The 20631-nt window shown below is 36.0% G+C and overlaps 1 protein-coding gene across 1 annotated transcript; it reads right to left on the bottom strand.

The window, feature by feature from the left end:
* Nucleotides 1-2365: 2365 nt before the first annotated feature.
* Nucleotides 2366-20357, bottom strand: LOC141639647 (uncharacterized). The gene is made up of 2 exons (XM_074448724.1): nucleotides 19833-20357; nucleotides 2366-2470 (listed from the first exon to the last, which is right to left on the bottom strand). Exons 1-2 carry the CDS (start codon nucleotides 20355-20357, stop codon nucleotides 2366-2368), a joined length of 630 nt encoding a protein of 209 aa, XP_074304825.1.
* Between the last annotated feature and the right edge of the window lie 274 nt (nucleotides 20358-20631).

Raw genomic sequence — 20631 nt, 5'->3', positions numbered from 1 at the left:
GTAACAGTAGGGCAGTAAATACCCAGTGAGGATCATCTGTCCCACTTTTGTGTTTCATTGCATGTCAAACCCATACACATTCTGACACATCAATACATTACCACATTTGTTGTGTATTTTTTATTTGCAACAAGTGATGTGTCAAGATGTGTATGAAGTGGGACACGTAATGGGACACAAAAGTGGGACAGAAAATCCTCACTGATAAATACTGTGCCAGACATTTTATTTATTAAAAGAACAACCACAGAGCTGATGTGTCAACCTGTGGTTAAAAGTCAATAATTCAAAGGTCATTTTCTCTTTGCTGAATTTCAGGAATTTTAGAAGAGACGTTCTTAGAAGGATTTAATTGAGCCATTTTATATCCTCACTCTGAATATTTCAATTGATCAATTACAATACAAAGTTACAACTTCAAGAATAATCAATGTACAATACGAATTATAACTTAATAAACAAATTTAAGTCATAATATAAATATATAAAATGAAAAAATTAAACATTAATATTAATTGTCAGCATATCCAATACTAAATAGTCTTATCATTCTTGTGAATGTGACGATAATCAGAAATTATGTCCCTAAATTAAGTCAAAACATATCCCAGAAATTAGAGAATAGCCCTGAATTAATTGAAAGTCATAAAAGGCCAAAAGAAAACCCATTAATATATAAGTAAATCATAGAAATGAGAATATTGACCCGAAAAAATGTAACTATTACACTCAGAAATTTAAGAAAAATAATTTAAAAACTTAGTCCTCTCTTCTCTCAATAAATACATTACCCTCCGGGTCAATATGGATGCATCCCATATAAATACATTACCCTCCGGGTCAATATTCTCATTTTTTTCGTCATATATAAATATAATTTATATATTAAAACTTAACATAATACTTCGTCATATATAAATATAATTTATATATTAAAACTTAAGATAATACTTCGTCATATATAAATATAATTTGTTATATATAATTTAATTAGTCCATATTGTTAGATATTATATATATATATTTGTTTATAATTCCACCTATTTATAAAGTTTAATTTAATTTCAACATAAGTGACGTTAATGTTTTAATTTTTTATCAAATTTTAAATTTATAATATAACTACTCCCTCATATTCTATATTTTCTTCCCTATTTCCTAAAAGAGATTATTAAGAGTTTTTCCCCTTTCTTATTTTGGAAACTTTTACTCTGATTTTATTCATCTCTCTCTCCTGTCATCCGAGTGATGGGGAAGTTGAATTAGAGTTTTCGAATGACATTTTGATTAACCACACTGGAGATCATTCGCTTCGATTGTAGACGCCATTTACCCATCCCTCGAGAATCAACTATCGAATCCCGATTATCTTCAGGAGAAGGCCAACTTGCACCTAAACATAAGATCACCGATTTGGTTAATGACTACATATTATCTCGAATAGATGGAACATGGAAAATTTACTTCAGCTCAGACGAGGTTAGTAAAGATGAGAGTAATATTGGGGTGCGTGATCTATACTCCACAGAATATCTTAACTCTATTAAGTGTTCAGGGCTTCCAAATCACGAATTAAAGCTGAAGGTTGGTGCTATAGTTATGCTTCTTCGGAACATTGACCAATCTCACGGATTGTGCAACGGGACTCGACTAATAGTGACAGATTTGGGATCACGTGTGATTAGAGCAACAGTCTTATCGGGCAGTCATAAGGGCGATAAAGTGAATATTGCCCATATTACACTTACTCCATCCGATTTCAGTAAGTTCCCGATACAGTTTGACAGAAGACAATTCCCCGTTGCGGGGTGTTTTGCAATGACAATAAATAAGAGCCAAGGACAGTCTTTAGCACATGTTGGGCTTTATCTTCCAAGGTCGGTGTTTACGCACGGTCAGTTTTATATCGCTATTTCAAGAGTCACAAGCAAAAAGGGATTGAAGATAATGATTTGCGATAATGATAAACACGTCTCTAGTAGAACAAATAACGTAGTGTATAAAGAAGTTTTCGAGAAGCAATAGTTCAAGTAACTTATGATTGTACCTCAAAACAGCTTATTGTTATATTTATTTCTTTCCAATTTGTCTACTTTTGTTAACTTTTCAAATTTTCGAAAAATTATTTTTGTTATTTAATAATTCCTAAATAGATATTACAGTTAAAGAGCACATCCTATTAACAAACCATACTACTACAACCAAAACAACAACCCCATATAATTTGCACGGGTACAAAACTAGTGTGTTCTACAATTCCTCTCACGTTTCCTTCCTTATTCTTTTTTTTTTTTTTTCCGTTTGCCCTCTTTGGCTCCAATCTCCACATTTCTCATCAGTATATCTCTATTTTCCTTCCCTTCACTCATTCTAACTTTACTCTTTTTCCATTTTCATCCACAAAATCTGCTTGAGTTTGGCCAACTGTGAAACCCTTTGTTAATGGCGGTGCTTCTGGTATTCTTGCAACCTTTATCAATCAGTCCAATGATATAATCAAGATTTTCGATTTCCTGCCCCCCTTTTCCCGAATGCTTATGGTTTTTGTTCCTTTGTTGTTTATATTTAGTTATTTGTAAAGAACTAATATTTATGTTGTTTAACTTTGTAATTTGGGTTTATTTGATGATTTTGTTTGATTGGTAGGTGATTTTTTTCAGTTTAATAATGCTTTCGGATTTAAATCCTTTGTAGTTTTTGTTGTTGCATTGATTTTTTTTTTTCGGTTATTTGTGTTGTTCAGGCTTGTAATTTGTGTTATTTTGAGGTGAACCCGCGCGGGTAATTTGCCTAATAATTTAGTTAGGTTTTTGAGTTACCTTGATTATCAGTCATTCATCAAGTTCCCTGTTGAATTTTACGGTTTTTAGTTTTATTTCTTGATTGAGATGCCTTATGTACTCGTTTATTGAGCCGGTGTCAGTGTCAATGGTGGCTATGATGAGGATAAACACAAATACTAGAAACGTACTCCCTCCGTCCCGGTCATTTGTTGTTCTTTGGTTTTGGCACAAAGACCAAGAAAAGAGGAGAAGACCAATTACTAAATTATACGTGGATGAAATTGAGTGTGAATGATCAAATTGTTCATCAAATGCAATCCTAAAATAGAAAGGACAACAAATGATTGAGACACCCAAAAATGAAAAAGGACAACAAATGACCGGGACAGAGTATTTCATTTGGTCAGCTGTAATCAGAAAGCAATCTTCGAGTCAAATCAGAAATGTAGTCACTGGCGCAAGATATGGGATGTTTTGTATTGTTTAATAATTAATTTGCTCTTGTATTAATGGATCAAAAATAACTTACTAGACTATTTTCCTCAAGTAGGATTGGCTCTTATTTAACTTTTTTAAACTTGGGTTTCCTCACTGGAAATTATCTAAAGTAACTTATGAGCAAAGAAATATTATGTATGATTTTTACTCAAAACATAGTAAACATATGCTTCTTTTGATGATCACCCAATTAACTTATATATAAATTTTGAGATCTTAAAGATCATCGGAAGTAAAGTGGTGGTCTTCAACCTCCTGTTTGATTCTTATCTTCCAAGTAGCCGCACCATGTTTTGGAATTAAGTATTTTAATGTTTATTTATGTGGGCACTACGCCAAATAAGACATCCAATAACGGTCAAATAATGTAATTTACCGTTATTAAATAGAAACGCGGGACCGTTATTGCAACGACGGTTGTTAAATATATACCACGGTTGTACAAATAACACGCGACCGTTATATAACATCAAGAACCGTTATAAAATCTTTTAAGAAATCGTTGTTAAATCTTAAGAACGGTTTTCAAATCCGTTGTCGTAGTTTACTATTGACAACGTCTTATCGTTCCAAAACAGTTGTTAAATATTATATATGATAACGGTTCATTTCGTTATCTTTAATTGAATGTCAAAATTTAACAACGGATTTATTGCGTGCAAAACCGTTGTTATATTCATCTGTTGACAATGGTATGTAATCGTTATCTATTTATATTGATGAAATTTTATTGTCAACGGTTCTGCTTAAATAAACCGTTGTAAAAGTTTTGAACTCAACAACGGTTATCGTTCATTATCTTATATTTTTGGCGGTTTGAATGAGAGAGAAAATATGTCAACGGTTATTTATCTAAATAAAACCGTTGTCAAATAATTGTTTGCAACGGGTTGTTTTTAACCGTTATCGTTTTTAATTTTTTTTTTTAAAATGATTTTAGCCTGTTCTAGCAGCTGCTGAAATGCTATTTTTTCAACAAGCGTTTTGTAGCATTTCTTTGAAATGCTATTTTTTCAAATTTCTTTCTGTGAAAAATAGCATTCCAAAGAAATGTCGTCTAAAAAATTCAATCCTGTATCAAAATATTACACCCCGCAATCAATTAAACCCAGTTTAAAAACAGTACAAACAGGATGATCAACAGCCAAAACACAAGTGCTATTGAGAAAACAAAAGAAACTAATACACAATGGATCTATATATACACACTCGTACATAAAGCATGAGAAAACTATTGAGACCTCGCTAATGAAACAACATAACTGGCCCACATATTTTGAAGGAAAAGTAGATCTAAATACTTAACATATTCATATATGTTTTAAATTAATTTGTCATAAATTTAATAAAGGTCTTATGCATGCAAACTAATTAGCAAAATAAAGAAGAAATCATCCTTACATTGTAATTTCGGTTCTTATGGGCACAAAAGAGATCTCCTTCTCTTTTGTTCTTGAGCTTTCCTTTTGGATGAACAAAGACCCAAGTGTAGGATCTCTCCCAAGGAATTATACCCAAGGCTTACTCTTAATTAAAATTAATATTATAAGTACTAAATAATATTAATTCTTGTAGAAAAATGACCCAAAATGATTTTGGTTATGTCTCCTAAAACTGGGTAGGAGAGGAGGAGAGGAAGAGTAATATTTTTATCTCTCTAAAAATATTTTTATGAAGTGAATGAATGAAAATTATCACACACACATGCATATGGTGAATGATCAATTTTTAAGCAAAAGAACTTTTGTTCTTTTCAAGGGGAAACCGGGTAGGGGAAGAGGAGGGAAGAAAGAAGAGCCAATGCATGCTCTTGTTTATCTTCACCATGTAAAATAGGTTGCAAGGCTAGTCTATTATGTAAATGATTTTGTTTTCCACTAACTTAATCAAACACAATATTTAGCCTAATCCTCCTCCTTATTTCGGCATATATGGATAATATGGATTCCATATTATTTTTGTCAATTATCAATATGTCACATGTCATATGTTACATAAATTTGTTATGTATTTTTAACATATTAAAAATCAACGTATTAATAAAAATACGTCATATACAAAAATCGACTTAGTAATTCATAATTACTTGCGCCAAAATATTTTACCAATTTATAAATCGTATTTATAATAATTCATTCAAATTTAATTGTTTCCTTTAAACAATAATTTCATCCGAGTAATGATACAATTCGATTACTCAGATCGTATCTCATTTAATCACATTTCAATGTGATACGTAAATTTTACTTCCAAAATCGTCCGTCAATTTTTCAAGTAATTTAATTAACTCGTAACGTTATACGATTAATTAAATGATCAATTAAGAGTGTTGCCCTATAGGTATGACCTAGGGGTCAATCGATCACCACCGTCGCACGTTGACCAATTGACGTAATGTCAAACTCTAGTCAGCCAATCATTACAGATATATGTTGACCAGTTGACAGTAAAAATACTTCCCAATTGTATTCTTTTAAAATGAGATTTAAACATGTGATCATCATGATCAACAGTCGTGATCGCATTATTGTCGGAGGACACATATTCCAACATATTTCTCATCTGGTTGTTGTCCTTTGGCGAATATTCCGGGGCTTTGTTGAGTATTTGTGGAAACTACAATTCAAAATATACATAATCAAAATAGATATAATACACTATGAAGTATACGAGAATTGAACTCAATTTACGTATAAATTAAAATAGTTTTTAAATCACACTAATCCCATGTATCGGAATGGTAGATAGTTTTCATCGTTGATAACCTCCCACATGGACTGACAAACGTAAAAGGCGCATTGTTTGTCGTCTGGTGCTTTAGGAGACTATTATATAAATCACACACAAATCAGCTGAATTAGATAATCAACCTCTCGCATAAACATTAATTAAATGATACGAGTAATTATTAAGAATACACTTACTAATGGCGTGATAAAATCGGGAACAACGTCGGTTTCATATTTCCCAAGTGGACATAATCTTTTTTTGCTTCAAAAACACTAAATTATAAATATACACACATGCCATTATTATTTGCATATATATATATATATATATATATATATATATATATATATATATATATATATATATATATATATATATATATATATATATATATATATATATATATATATATATGTCTCAAGTCATACAATAACAAATGACATATTGAAGGTTGTAAACTTACTCCCTTTGCTAGCCTTATCATCCTTACACAAATATCCATTTGCATTGAAGGGGTCTTGCCCTGGGTTTGCCTTCGTTTTCATGAGAGTCAATCCAAGACATAATCGTTTTTGTTTTCACTTGGATTTTCGTCTTCCTCGATAGCACCCAATGCTTCCTATTCAATTTGGGACATTGAACTGTTAGTTCATTTACACGCATTTAAGCATGTTAATAATAAATTTATAGAATCGTGATTCATTACAATAATCACGTACTATACATAGATATTCTTATTGTAGGGGGCAAGTCATAGTTTTTTGGACGACATCAACCGACGAGCGATACTATTGATTTGTTCTTCGTATGAAATTCGACTTTTCAAGTGTGAATCAAATTCAGAGAACGCCTTAGGACTCAAGAATTCGTTTAGGCGTGAATTGGGAACTTCCACTCTCAACATACGATCCGATTATTCGGGTACCTATTACGCCACATGGAATTAAAAATGTTATTGTAATTGATAATTTTAACAAACATCATTATTCGTAAATGGAAATGACTAAATAGTTTTATTAATAAAACTTACTTCATCCAAATCAAAATGTGAACAGCATCTAAATTGTCAAGGTCGACAAATTCCATCATTTGTTTAGGTCCATCAAAGCTATATCAGTTCCATTCGCCCATAATTTCCTCTTCAATGTTAATCATGACTACATCCCCTCTAGGTGACTTCTTTACAGCCAGGTTGTGCAAAGCCATTAGCGAAGCAGTTTTATTTTTTTCTTATATTCACACGATTCATAATAAGAATCATAAGCAGGCTTGACTACAACAACTTTCGTTGACGTAGTAGTAATTGCTTTAGCTGCTGCCATGGCTTTGCTTAACTTCTGCAAATGTAAAGATTAAAGTACTTACGATGTGTTAATATTCGTACCCTAATGTATTTAAAGAACAAGTAATAATTAACGTCTGTGTATAGGCACCTCAGGGATGACAACATTGATGAGGTTGTTAGGCCATTGCACATAAGGGCTCAGGGCTTCTTTCAAATAAGTGATCTCCTCATTAGGAAATGGTACTTTTACATCCCTATACTCGTCCTTATATAATTGGGACACTTCTACTTTACTGCAATTGTGACGAAGGGGTATACCATGAACCTTAACTTGTTGAAGCCGGTCGTAAGCGAACACGTATCCCCATAATAAATTACATAATTTCCTATTATACATTTGTAACTAAAATAAAATAATTCTATTAAATTACAATACAACATCAACTTTCCCATACATTCCTCTAAGGCCATACTAAGTAAATAGAACAGACGATAAGCCACCTTGCAATCGCCCTTCACAACAGCTTTAATCAATTAGTACACATACATTCACTACCTATAATAAATTTCATAAGTAAAAAACGTGTACTGAGATGAATAATTATAAACTAGCAGCTTGATGCGTGTCTTTTATATGATGTTTTACACCCTATTTTACACGCATTTCAGAGCTCAATTGAGTAGTTTATGCTACTATTTCCCTTGTTTCGTGTATTTCTTCCTTTTCTTGTGATTTTGTAGGAATATGAAGATTTCAGTGGAAAATAAGCCGAATCCGTCCCTAAGTACTTAGCATTGCATTTGACATGGAGTATTGACTCGAGGAATGAGCTTGGTGCGCGTTTCAAGGCCTAAAGATAGCAAAAGCAAGGGTGCGTACGAGTTTAACAAGCAAAGAAGCATTTCACGATATTGCAGCCTCATTCAGATGGCTATATCTCGAATTCTAGAGCAGATAATCGAGTGATTCCAATTGGAGGTGAAAGCTTATCCTCTTAGCTTTCCAACTCCGCGTAGAACGCCTGATTTTACCAAGCAACGAAGAAATGGCAGCTGTTTTAAGATCGGTGCGCGCTGCAGGAATCGTCGGAATGCATTACTGTACAACACTCTTGGTCGATCGACTGGTCCAAGTGGTCGATCGACCGCCACGCGAGCTGATACGCAAATTAAAAGTCGAGAAAAGTTCAAGCCCATATTGCAATTAGGTTTTAGGAAGGAGTTACATTATTTTCTTATATAATGTAACTTCAGTTTATCAGATGGGGGATCATCTAGTTCCTAAAATACAGTAGCTATTTTCGTAGTTTAGAATTCTCAATAAAGTTCGTACTTTGCTTTCGGATTCCTCTTATTCCTTTGCTTCGGTAATTCTAATCTTTCAATTCCTGTATTGTTATTTCGTTTCATTAGTATTAGTTCTTGCTAGATAGAATCTCAAAGCCCTAGTTATAGTTTTATGCAAATTTATTCATCATTTATTTCAATTATGCAATTCTTTATGCCTATTATCAAATTAGTTCTTGTTATTTGCATAAGTATGAGTAGCTAAACACCCCTTGCTAGGATGTAGGGGATCTATGGCGTAGATGGCATTAGAATAGGTGACCCGCATTAGGGCTTGGTCGATCGACGCTTAACTAGTCGATCGTCGATGACCAACAACGGAGCCCACAAACCAGATCTGCGCCACGGTTGGTCGATCGATGTTTGTCGGGGATAGGTGGTCGATCGATTGCTTTTTCGACTTCAGCGTCTGGTTTTGCTTTGTTTGTTTCGTTAAGTGCTTTATCTTTCAATGAGACCGAGAAGAGACTTGATAGATGCTTAAACTTGACCATCCCGTAGATCGAGAGATAGGAATGGATAATTATTAATTTAATTAAAACAACTAAATTGCTAAGATCGAGAGATAACGTGATTTAGTTTGCATTAGGAATCATTAATCAAGAACGAGAGTTAGTATTAATGAGACTTAAGGATTAGTAGCATTAGGCCGAGAGGTAGTTACTATTTGACATGGACCGAGAGGACTTGTTTTCCCCATCCTTCGCGAAAATGTTAAAAATATTTTCAAGTTACCTAGGATTATGTGCCATCGCAGCTATAGCGAACCAACCGTCTTAACATTTCTTTTATCATTGTTTACCGTTCTTATTTACCTTTATTTGTTTATTTATTTTATGTTTTTAGACTTAGTTAAAATAAATTCAAAATTTCCCGTAATTCATATCAAAACCCCCTCCTCATTAAAATTATATAAATTCTTAGACTAAAATAAAAGCAACTATAATCTCCCTACCTCCTCTTAAAATGGGATCGACCACTTTACGTTACCACTAGCTTCTGTTAGTTTTAATAGGTTTTATAAATATTATTTTTGGTTCACACAACGACAGGCATCAAATTTTGGCGCCGTTGCCGGGGAGGCAGCGCTAGTTTTAGTTGTTTTTTTTATTTTATTCTGTTTTTCGCCTCAAGGGAAGATTGAGTACCTTGAGGCAGTTCTTATCTTCTTCTTTAGTGTTGTTTATTTGTAGTACTTCAGAGAGTCCACTCATGTTCCATTCTCGGGAGCGGCAAGTCTTTGTTTTGTGGGAGATGCGGCGGAGTGGGACACACATCCGAGGCATGCGGGCACCCTAAGGAGAAGATGTTTGCTTTTCATCAACTTCAAATCAAAATGTGAACAGCATCTAACAATTTGTATAATTACGCTCCTGCTTCACCGCATCAACCATATGGTGGAGGTACAAAAAAGCAATGCGGCGAATCGGGTAAAGATTAATCGCGAAGTATTTATATCTCAAATTGCTACATTAGACAAGAATGCAATGCTTCTTGAGATACCGAGTCAATTTCACTCTCTCGAATCGGCGTATTGAGACCGTACATGCAATGACGCCGAGGAGCGGTCCGCTCTCGATGGACCCGAAAAGTTGCTGAAAAGGGGAAGAAGAAAAAGGGGGAGAAAAAGACGATCGGCGTAATCATTTGACATGGAGTATTGTCGATCGACTCACATACCTGATCGATCGACCGTCTTTCGCAAAGACACGACTTATCCTCTTATCATTCTCCGCATAGAAGAGGTCGATCGATCGACCGACATTCATGGTCGATCGACGACATCGTTCTTCTTTCAAAAGTGATTCTTTTCGTCCTCCAATGCCCGATAACTTGAGGGACCATTTGTTTCGGGGTACGACCGCCCCGAAAATATTGGGGCAAGACCCGAATCTTTGATGGGTCGGTCCCGTTCAAATATGACCCAACAACGATTAATGGTTCATTTTTGAGACGGTCGAAGAGGGGTCAAGCTACAACAAGGAGAAGGCGGTGGATCTTCACCTAAGTCCACGATGCAACTAAATTGGTATGAGAAACCTAGAGGAGAGGGCAAAGCTACTTCGACGACCCCTTATCCGGAAAGACTAGTGCCGACCAAAGATGAGGTAACATTCGATAAATTTAAAGATGTCGTGCGTAGTCTTAACGTACAAATTCCTTTCTTAGAGCTAGTTAATCAAATACCTGCATATATGAAGTTTATGAGACAATTGCTAGCTAAGAAGAGGTCTTTGAATGTTGTGGAGTCGACATTTAACGGAAGAGTCTAGTTCGTACTTAACTCACTCACACTGCTACTCATAAACTGCCGTCTGACCCGGGTAGTTTCTCTCTGTCCCCCGCAATATTGGTACCTTCTCAATCGAGAAGGGATTATGTGATTTAGGGGCTAGTGTCGGTGTTATGCCTTTGAGTCGGCTAAGAAGTTGGGATTGACTAGATTTGCCATTACGACATGACTATGCAAATGGTGACCGACCGTCTGCTTAGATTCAGCCGGTTTATGGGGTCTTAGAGAATGTGCCTGTTCAAATTGAAAAGTTCTTTTTCCTGTTGACTTTGTTGTTTTGGATATTCCTGAAGATGTCAACACCCCAATTATTTTGGGAAGACCGTTTACGCACACTTCTTGGTGCGATAATTGATGTAGGGGAAAGAACTTTGAGATTTAAGGTAGGGAAGCACTCTATTATGTTTGCCCAGTCCCCTAGGAAGAAAGACCCCATGTGGCCCATGACCTGTAATATGATTTCTGAAAAGAAATCTTATTTTGTGCTCTCTGATATGCCTACTTCAGTACCTATGCCTATTCCTGTCATGACACCTCCGCCCCAGATTGGGAGCAAGTTGGAGGACGATTTGTCCGTTTCATCTATTGCAGGAGCTGGTTTGGGGAAGGATGAGCTGCCAGTTACTCCAGTTGAGCCCATTGTTCAGAGAGGCGGTTTGGGATGTCTGAGCTATGCAGCTGATGAGGAGCCAGATGAGGAGCCCAAGAAGAAGGAGCCAGTCAAAATTTCGGAGTCGGATCTTGAGTGTGAGGAGCTAGGAGATGATGGCCATGCTTGGGAAGATGCTAGGGATGATTCGTTGAGTATCCCAGTCGGAGTAGAGTGGAGTCCAGCTTCTGAGATGAGCACTGCGGAAGCTACTTCATGTAGATAGAAGCCTTGGTCGGAGATTTTCCGTAGTTTCCGCTGATCTATTAGTTTCTTAGACCTTTTTAAGACAATTTATTGCTTTTAGACTGTTTATCGTTTTTCGTGTGCGCGAGACTTCGCTTAGTTTTCTTTGCTTAGGATTTTTATAAACTTTAGACTGTGTTTTTAGGTTTGCGCAATTTTTGGGCGCGTTATTATGTGCATTCGCAGGTTTATAGACTATATTAGCTCAATTTATTGAGCTAATTCGAAGAAATCAGAACTTACAAAGGATTTTCGATCGATCGATGGGCTACTTGGTCGATCGACGATCGCTTTCGATTCTGAGAGCTTCGTTCATGTCAACTTGGTCGATCGATCGCTCGCTATGGTCGATCGATCGCCTTTACTTTCTTTGTACCTATTTTCGATCATTCCCCTGCTGTGTTTGGTCGATTTGCAGAGTTAAGGGAGTATTCCCTTCACTTTATTCTCCGCTTAATTTCTGATTTCTTCCGTTTTCTCATTTCTGCACATAATTTTGCGTTTCATGAATTGCTTTCTCGAAAATTATGCGTGGTACTTTGTTTGTCTTTTCAGGTACCTATGGTAGCACTGCTGGCTACTAAAACCTCCTAGCTCACGCTGGTTTGGGGAGGTTTCCTTTTGCTGCGCTTAAAGTCTTGTGAGTTTCCGAGTTTACCTTCATGTCTTGTTTAGTTATTGCAAATCCCATTTCCCTTTTACTTCCTTTCTATGATTTTGCACAATGAGGACATTGTGTGATTTGGTTTGGGGAAGGGTTTTGCATTGCATTCTCATGTTTCATTCCATTTATGTTTCATGTTTATTGCATTTCGGTTTGCATTTGTTATTTTATCTCCTATATATATACAGAAAATTCAAAAAAATTGAAAAATTTCAAAAATTTCAAATAAAATATCACGTTTATTTTAGCATATAGGTCGAGTCGAAACGGTAGTATTTCAATGATGACATTGCATTTGCAGCTGTTTTATGCCTAAGCCTTGCTAATTAACATGTTATTAGTAGAATCATATATGCATAGTCTACGAGTTTTCGTTAAATTTCTTGCTGAGCTTGAGACTTGACTTAGATTTTTGGCAAACTACATTATATTCTGAGATTTAGAGCTTATAACTGGTGACATTTATGACCAGTTTATTTAGGATGTGAGTAGTTACTCCTTATAAGACATGTTACATCAATATGCATAAATATGAACTTAATCTGCTTAATACCCGTATGCATTCGGTTTGTGGTTTGTTGACACATGTGGTAGAGGTCCCCTTTTCTCATTTTACCCATAAGCCTCACATAGCCAAATTTGCCTTTTCGTCCCATAAGCTACATACCATTATTTAGCCTACCCTATCCGAGCTAGTTTTGGTAGATGTGGGAATGTGTTTATTGCATCTTGGTTATATTGCTCTGTATGAGAAGGTTGGTGGAATGTTGAAAGGAGGAAAGAAAGAAAGAGAAAATAGAATTGAAAAAAAAAGAAAAAAAAAAAAGAAGAAAAAAAAAGAAGAAAGAAAAGAAAAGAAGAAAAAATCAAAATCGCATAATTCAAAGTCTTTATCAAATGGCGATTTTTGCTCCCATGCTTTATTATTATCATTTGGGGAGTTGACTTTATCATGGAGATTGTGAGATTTGTGCTTGCTATAACACCGGTTATTGTTGAAGATTTTGAGTAAGGAAGTGGATGTTGTCATATGGTTTTGTTTGGGTACTAGCTTAGCCGCCTATACCTCCACATTCTCATAATTGTTTTGCCCTTCTTACCCATTACCTCACATATCCCATATTTACCTCGGCATGTGTCATGGTCATCTGGTTGGTTGGAATGCATATGTGCGGTTGTAGAGATCACTTTCATATTAGATTGCATGCATGTTCTTATAGGTCGTAGTTAGGTGAGTGTCGTTACAAAATTACTTCTTTCTATCTTTTACATTACTCACCCGTATTCATTGAGTGATATGAGCGACCCGTGAGAGTCCATAATGATAAGTCTCTACAGTTAACGGTTCAACAATTTTTAACGGTTACATAACTCGTTTGCATGATTCATATTGCTAATTGATTGTTGATTTGTAGCATTAAATTGGTTTAGGCTTTACTTGTTGCATTTCGCTCTGAGATTGAACTCGTTCCATTAGGTTTTAGGATCGAGTCTAGTTCTTGCTTAGGGACAAGAAAGGGTTTGGTTTGGGGAAGTTTGATGCGTGTCTTTTATATGATGTTTTACACCCTATTTTACACGCATTTCAGAGCTCAATTGAGTAGTTTATGCTACTATTTCCCTTGTTTCGTGTATTTCTTCCTTTTCTTGTGATTTTGTAGGAATATGAAGATTTCAGTGGAAAATAAGCCGAATCCGTCCCTAAGTACTTAGCATTGCATTTGACATGGAGTATTGACTCGAGGAATGAGCTTGGTGCGCGTTTCAAGGCCTAAAGATAGCAAAAGCAAGGGTGCGTACGAGTTTAACAAGCAAAGAAGCATTTCACGATATTGCAGCCTCATTCAGATGGCTATATCTCGAGTTCTAGAGCAAATAATCAAGTGATTCCAATTGGAGGTGAAAGCTTATCCTCTTAGCTTTCCAACTCCGTATAGAACGCCTGATTTGACCAAGCAACGAAGAAATGGCAGCTGTTTTAAGATCGGTGCGCGCTGCAGGAATCGTCAGAATGCATTACTGTACAACACTCTTGGTCGATCGACTGGTCCAAGTGGTCGATCGACCGCCACGCGAGCTGATACACAAATTAAAAGTCGAGAAAAGTTCAAGCCCATATTGCAATTAGGTTTTAGGAAGGAGTTATGTTATTTTCTTATATAATGTAACTTCAGTTTATCATATGGGGGATCATCTAGTTCCTAAAATACAGTAGCTATTTTCGTAGTTTAGAATTCTCAATAAAGTTCGTACTTTGCTTTCGGATTCCTCTTGTTCCTTTGCTTCGGTAATTCTAATCTTTCAATTCCTGTATTGTTATTTTGTTTCATTAGTATTAGTTCTTGCTAGATAGAATCCCAAAGCCCTAGTTATAGTTTTATGCAAATTTATTCATCATTTATTTCAATTATGCAATTCTTTATGCCTATTATCAAATTAGTTCTTGTTATTTGCATAAGTATGAGTAGCTAAACACCCCTTGCTAGGATGTAGGGGATCTATGGCGTAGATGGCATTAGAATAGGTGACCCCGCATTAGGGCTTGGTCGATCGACTGGCTTAACTAGTCGATCGACTGAGCCGGTTGGTCGATCGACTGGGATAGCTGGTCGATCGACTGACTTCGCGTATGGTTTTGCTTTGTTTGTTTCGTTAAGTGCTTTATCTTTCAATGAGACCGAGAGGAGACTTGATAGATGCTTAAACTTGACCATCCCGTAGATCGAGAGATAGGAATGGACAATTATTAACGAATTAAAACAACTAAATTGCTAAGATCGAGAGATAACGTGATTTAGTTTGCATTAGGAATCATTAATCAAGAACGAGAGTTAGTATTAATGAGACTTAGGGATTAGTAGCATTAGGCCGAGAGGTAGTTACTATTTGACATGGACCGAGAGGACTTGTTTTCCCCATCCTTCGCGACCGTATTTCGAAGTTACCTAGGATTATGTGCCATCGCAGCTATAGCGAACCAACCGTCTTAACATTTCTTTTATCATTGTTTACCGTTCTTATTTACCTTTATTTGTTTATTTATTTTATGTTTTTAGACTTAGTTATAATTCATATCAAAACCCCCTCACTTTGTTTCTGTTAGACCAAATAAAAGCAACTATAATCTCCCTACCTCCCTGCGGATCGACCCTGTTACCACTAGCTTCTGTTAGTTTTAATAGGTTTTATAAATATTATTTTTGGTGCACACAACGACAGTCATCACAGCTATTACTTTTTCGGTGTAGAGAAGAACGTCTGATCATCAACTACCTCAATCTCTTCCCGTGTCACGGCCTTCCTGCCTTCCTCTTCCTCTTCAACTACCTGATATCGATCCTCGGCTCCCACCCGAGTCTCCTTTGCCATTTCCTTCTCCTTTGCCATGTCATCCTCGGCTTCCTTCTGTACATTAACACTTGTCCATATAACACGTACTGATTTTCCAAATTATATCACACATAAATATTATTACCTCTTTTTCCTCCTCCTCCTCCTCCTCCTCCTCCTCCTCCTCCTCCTCCTCCTCCTCCTCCTCCTCCTCCTCTGCATCCTTTATGACTTCTTGAACCATATCCAACTCTTTTTCTAATGGCTTTTCCCCAGTTTCCAATATTCTCATCATCAACCTGGCTATTTTATGTAGTTGTGTAGTAGAAATTAATGTTAGCATATATAGTTATAAATTACGTTGGTTCAAATACAGTATTTATAGATTACCTTCTTGGAATCATCACCACTTCGATAGTTTTCCCAAAATACTTAGTGATACCAACATGCGTCGATACCCCTCTCACACGACCTGGATGCTCTGCTTTGCCGATTGCCCTAGTAAGAATGTCATCACGTCCTTCAGGCTTCCATTTTCCTTCCCGTACCTCCTTCTCACAGATCCTCTACATACACATAAAACCATTAAGCAAGACACAATTATATAACTCCAACTACCATTGGTAGGAGTGACATATTTATTCAAACTTACAATTTTTTCTTTGATGTCCTTATCATATTCAGTTTCCGTCTTTCCATTCTTAGGAGTGTGGCCTTCCACCCAAGCGTCATGACGACTGAATTTTCCAAGCTTCGCCTACATTTCATTCATCACATTGATATCCTCTCAAAATATGTATGATTACTATGAACATATATAACATCCGATTAAAACACCTAATAGTCTAATACTATAAGAATTATGTACTTACAAGTTTCTTCTTAATCAATCTATAACCACCTCGGGAGCCGTAAAAGGCGGTCTTTTCTTTTAAATGTTTGCCTTGTTCCTCTCACTCATAGCCTTCATCAAATAAATTGTATCAAGAAACGTAGCATGACCAAACACTAAACTAAGTATACTTCTTTACTTATTATTATTAAGTTACCTTAAACTTGTCAGACTACCTATAAGTGATATAGCTATCCCAATGCTCTTGACTGACATACAAATACTTCTTTGTTGGTGGGTTCTTGTTCATCTCCCCGGTTTCCTTGTTAAACAAGTGCTTCTCAACAATATTTAACTTCCAAGAACCGAGGGCTTCCCCTGACTTTGTTTTTAGGTACTTATCATACTTTTCGGGAACAACGTAAGCTAACTGCATATATGATGAGCATAGTTGGTACAAGTGTTTCGGCTAATACACATATCAAGTAGTAACTTAATTTTAGCAAAAACATTTATTATTGTATATATATACCTTTATTCTGTTTATTAACATGGTGTTCCGTATTTTACTCAATTCACTGATACGCGGCGTACCGAGAGGCATATATTGTCTTACACAACAACCAATCCAACTCGCAAAATACCCGGCATACTCACCATATGGCAGCCCCGTATCTTTATCCCATTGTAAAGGATTAGGTATCTTTGAATTTATTGCTTCTCGGAAACCCTGTGGCGCATTCGACCCGCAGTGTGTTGCAAATTATTCTCATCGCCTGACGCATTTCCATCGTTTCTTTTATGCTTTTGGACCATATCTAAAACAGAAATTAATAAACAAATAATAACAATGCATACTTATAAAAACAAATAAATCTACCGAGAGAGGGTTTATTACTTCTTTAAAGAGGAGAATCTGAATTGATCTGGCGGCGGCAATGGCGATGATGACGATGACTGCGACGCCGATGGGGTAGGTTGGTGGTTGAGGGGAAGCTCAATGTTTGAGAATATTATGTGGGGGAGGGGAAGCTCAGAGTATATATGTGTGAATAATACAACACTTGCAAGACCTTGTTTATTGGAAAGTAATAAACACGGTATAAGAAAAACCGTTATATTTTGTTTCCAAACAGACTACGGTTTTATTTGAAACCGTAATTGATTCGTACTATCTACAAGGGGTTAGAAATAACCGTTGTCTGTAATATTTTCATGTTGTTTGATTTTCCCGCCAAGAAATAAAGCATCATTTTTATATACATAACAACGGCCTGAACCGTTATAACTGTATACTTCCTGAACAACGGTTTGGGTATAACTGTTTTTATTTTATATTTCATTGTGTTTGATTTTACCGCCAAGAAATAAAGCATCATTTGGTATATGCCAGCTAATTACAATATGTTTCTTAGAAAATCTTGCTTATTTCCATTAATTTAAAGGATTACAAGTTTACACATAAAGAGTACAAACTACCACCATACATAATAAACTAGGTAAATAACAATTAGAAGAAGAAATTTAACAATTAATTTAAGCCATGCCTCATTATTTTTGAGTTCTACGATATCCATGGTTAACTTCTTGCATTCTTTTTTTGCCTTCAATATTTCACTGTCATTTCCCCGCTTCAATTCTTCAAATTGATATAGTATACTTCTCACTTGAGTAATCTCGATATCCATGCTCTTTTCTCATTCACTAACCTGTTTATAACCTTCCTCTGCCACTCAGTCATTGGTTCATCAACCCACTTGAAGTAATTGCATCCACGCATTTTAGTCTCGGGATTATAGAATTTGCAAGTAAGAAACTTTCTTCCCGGATTTCGCCGGAACTGAGCAATTACATGTCCCTGTTGAAATAGAGGAAGAAGAAGAGCTACCAGTTGACATAATTTGAGTAATAAGAGAGAGAGAGAGAGAGAGAGAGAGAGAGAGAAATGAAGAAATAAAGAAAGAAAGAAGGTTGTTTAAAATAATGTTATTCAGCAATTGCATAATTTAGCACGGTTCTTATAAGAACCGTTGTAATTATCTTATTAATATCTTCCAATTTCCATTTATTTTTAGAGATGTTTGTGATCTAACACGGTTTTTATGCACTACCGTAGTCATTATATTGTACAGTATGTTATTGTTTCATTCATTTGTCTGTTCGCAAGTTATTTAAAATCTATGTTAATAAGCATTTGCATGTAATAAAGAGTAGAACAATATGTTAAAACGAGCATATTATACAATGGCGTAAAAAAAAAAAACAGTACAACATGGGGAAAAAAAGGAAACACAATAAAAAATAAAAAAACCAAGAAAACAAATAGCTAACTAATTAGTATATTAATCAAACACCCTAACAGGAATTTGACTAGGAGGTGGACACTGAGGATAAAAATGATTATAAATCAAGCGTACTACATCGGTATCAAGACGGGGATCAAAATAAATGAGGCACTTCTTCGTCTTCCCATGATTTCGGTACATTAATAAAATTGTACGAAATGAACCTTCTCATCAGATGAGCGTCCTCAGCGGTGGCAACCCATAAGTGAGGCCCAGCGTGAACATAACGATCTTTAGGGTCGTTGCTATAATAGTCACTTTTGCCCTTTTGATGGTCACGTGATGCATACCTTGCAACGAATTGTTTTGCTTGGCGAAAATCGTCAAGACCATCCACTCGAAACACGATCAGAGCATATCCAAGAAACCCACGACCAGAAATCCAAGCTGAGTAGATTTCCCTAACATATGAAAACCCATTATTAATGAGGATGTCCTTCAATGGGTTAAGAGACTTAGAAGCTGGATTCCCAGCAGCATCGCGTATGACTGGGAGATTGTGAATTATGCACGTAATCGGGTTGATATAGCGGGTTACCGATTCTTTGAGGAGGTGCGATCATGGATGATGAAGACGATGACATTCTTTTAATTATGATATGTATGTATATGTAGATTATTTAAAAAGTGAAGTAGAAAGGTTAGTAATAATAAAGTGATTACTACTCTTACTGGAAATGTGATGTTTTTTTTTTTTTTTTTTTTTTTTTTTTTTTTTGCAAGAAAAGCAAGCCAATTTTATTCATCCATAAAGGGGAATAAGAAGGCCAATCTTACAAAATAGAACCACTAGTAGGCTACTAATTTCAGCTATTTAAACCATATAATACCTCCTCTTCATAAGAAGAAGGAGTCACATGTAATAATTTAACACTAACTAAAAATTGGACTCTACGAATGACATAATCCGCATCATGTTCCACATTGTTGAAAATCCTGGAGTTTCTTTCTTCACAAATACTATAGGTCAAAGCATTCAGACAACTAGAAACCCAAAGAGCCTTCCAATGTCTCTTATGCCGCCTGTGTGCAATCCAGTGCATTTCATTCTTTAAACGCATAGATCGACCTCTCAGACCCATCCAGTCGAGCAAGTGCTTCCAAATATGACTTGAATAACTACACTGAAAGAAGAGGTGCGGGTGATCTTCACTGGCAGCCTTACAGAGCACACAACGATTCACCAACTGCATACCCCTGAGAGTGAGCTGATCAATAGTAGCCAACTTACATTGCATAGCAAGGACAACCATGAAACTATGCTTAGGTACAACAGCCTTATTCCATACTGCCCTCACCCAGCTGATTTTCCTGCTTGGCTCTCGAAGAAAATCATACACCTTGTGAAGCTGCATTTCCCCCCGTAATACAAGCTAATAGGAATGCCCTAGCATCAGCAATACTTCCTGCTTTAGCCACTAGTTCATTTCTGACTTTCAGCAAACTCCTCCAACTCTCTGAATGGCAGCTCTTAACTGACATAGTCCAGAAATCCCCGTGCTTCATATTGTATGTGTGATTCCAGTTTGCCCATAAGCTGTCAGAATGAGTATCAACTATCCATATCCATTTACACAGAATACATTTATACCAAGACAAGATCTCCTTGATATTGATTCCCCTTCAGAA

This window comes from Silene latifolia, unplaced genomic scaffold (assembly GCF_048544455.1).
Source record: "Silene latifolia isolate original U9 population unplaced genomic scaffold, ASM4854445v1 scaffold_502, whole genome shotgun sequence".
Classification (NCBI taxonomy): domain Eukaryota; kingdom Viridiplantae; phylum Streptophyta; class Magnoliopsida; order Caryophyllales; family Caryophyllaceae; genus Silene; species Silene latifolia.
The sequence above is the reverse complement of the archived record's forward strand: the minus strand, read 5'-3'. Positions and strand labels throughout refer to the sequence as shown.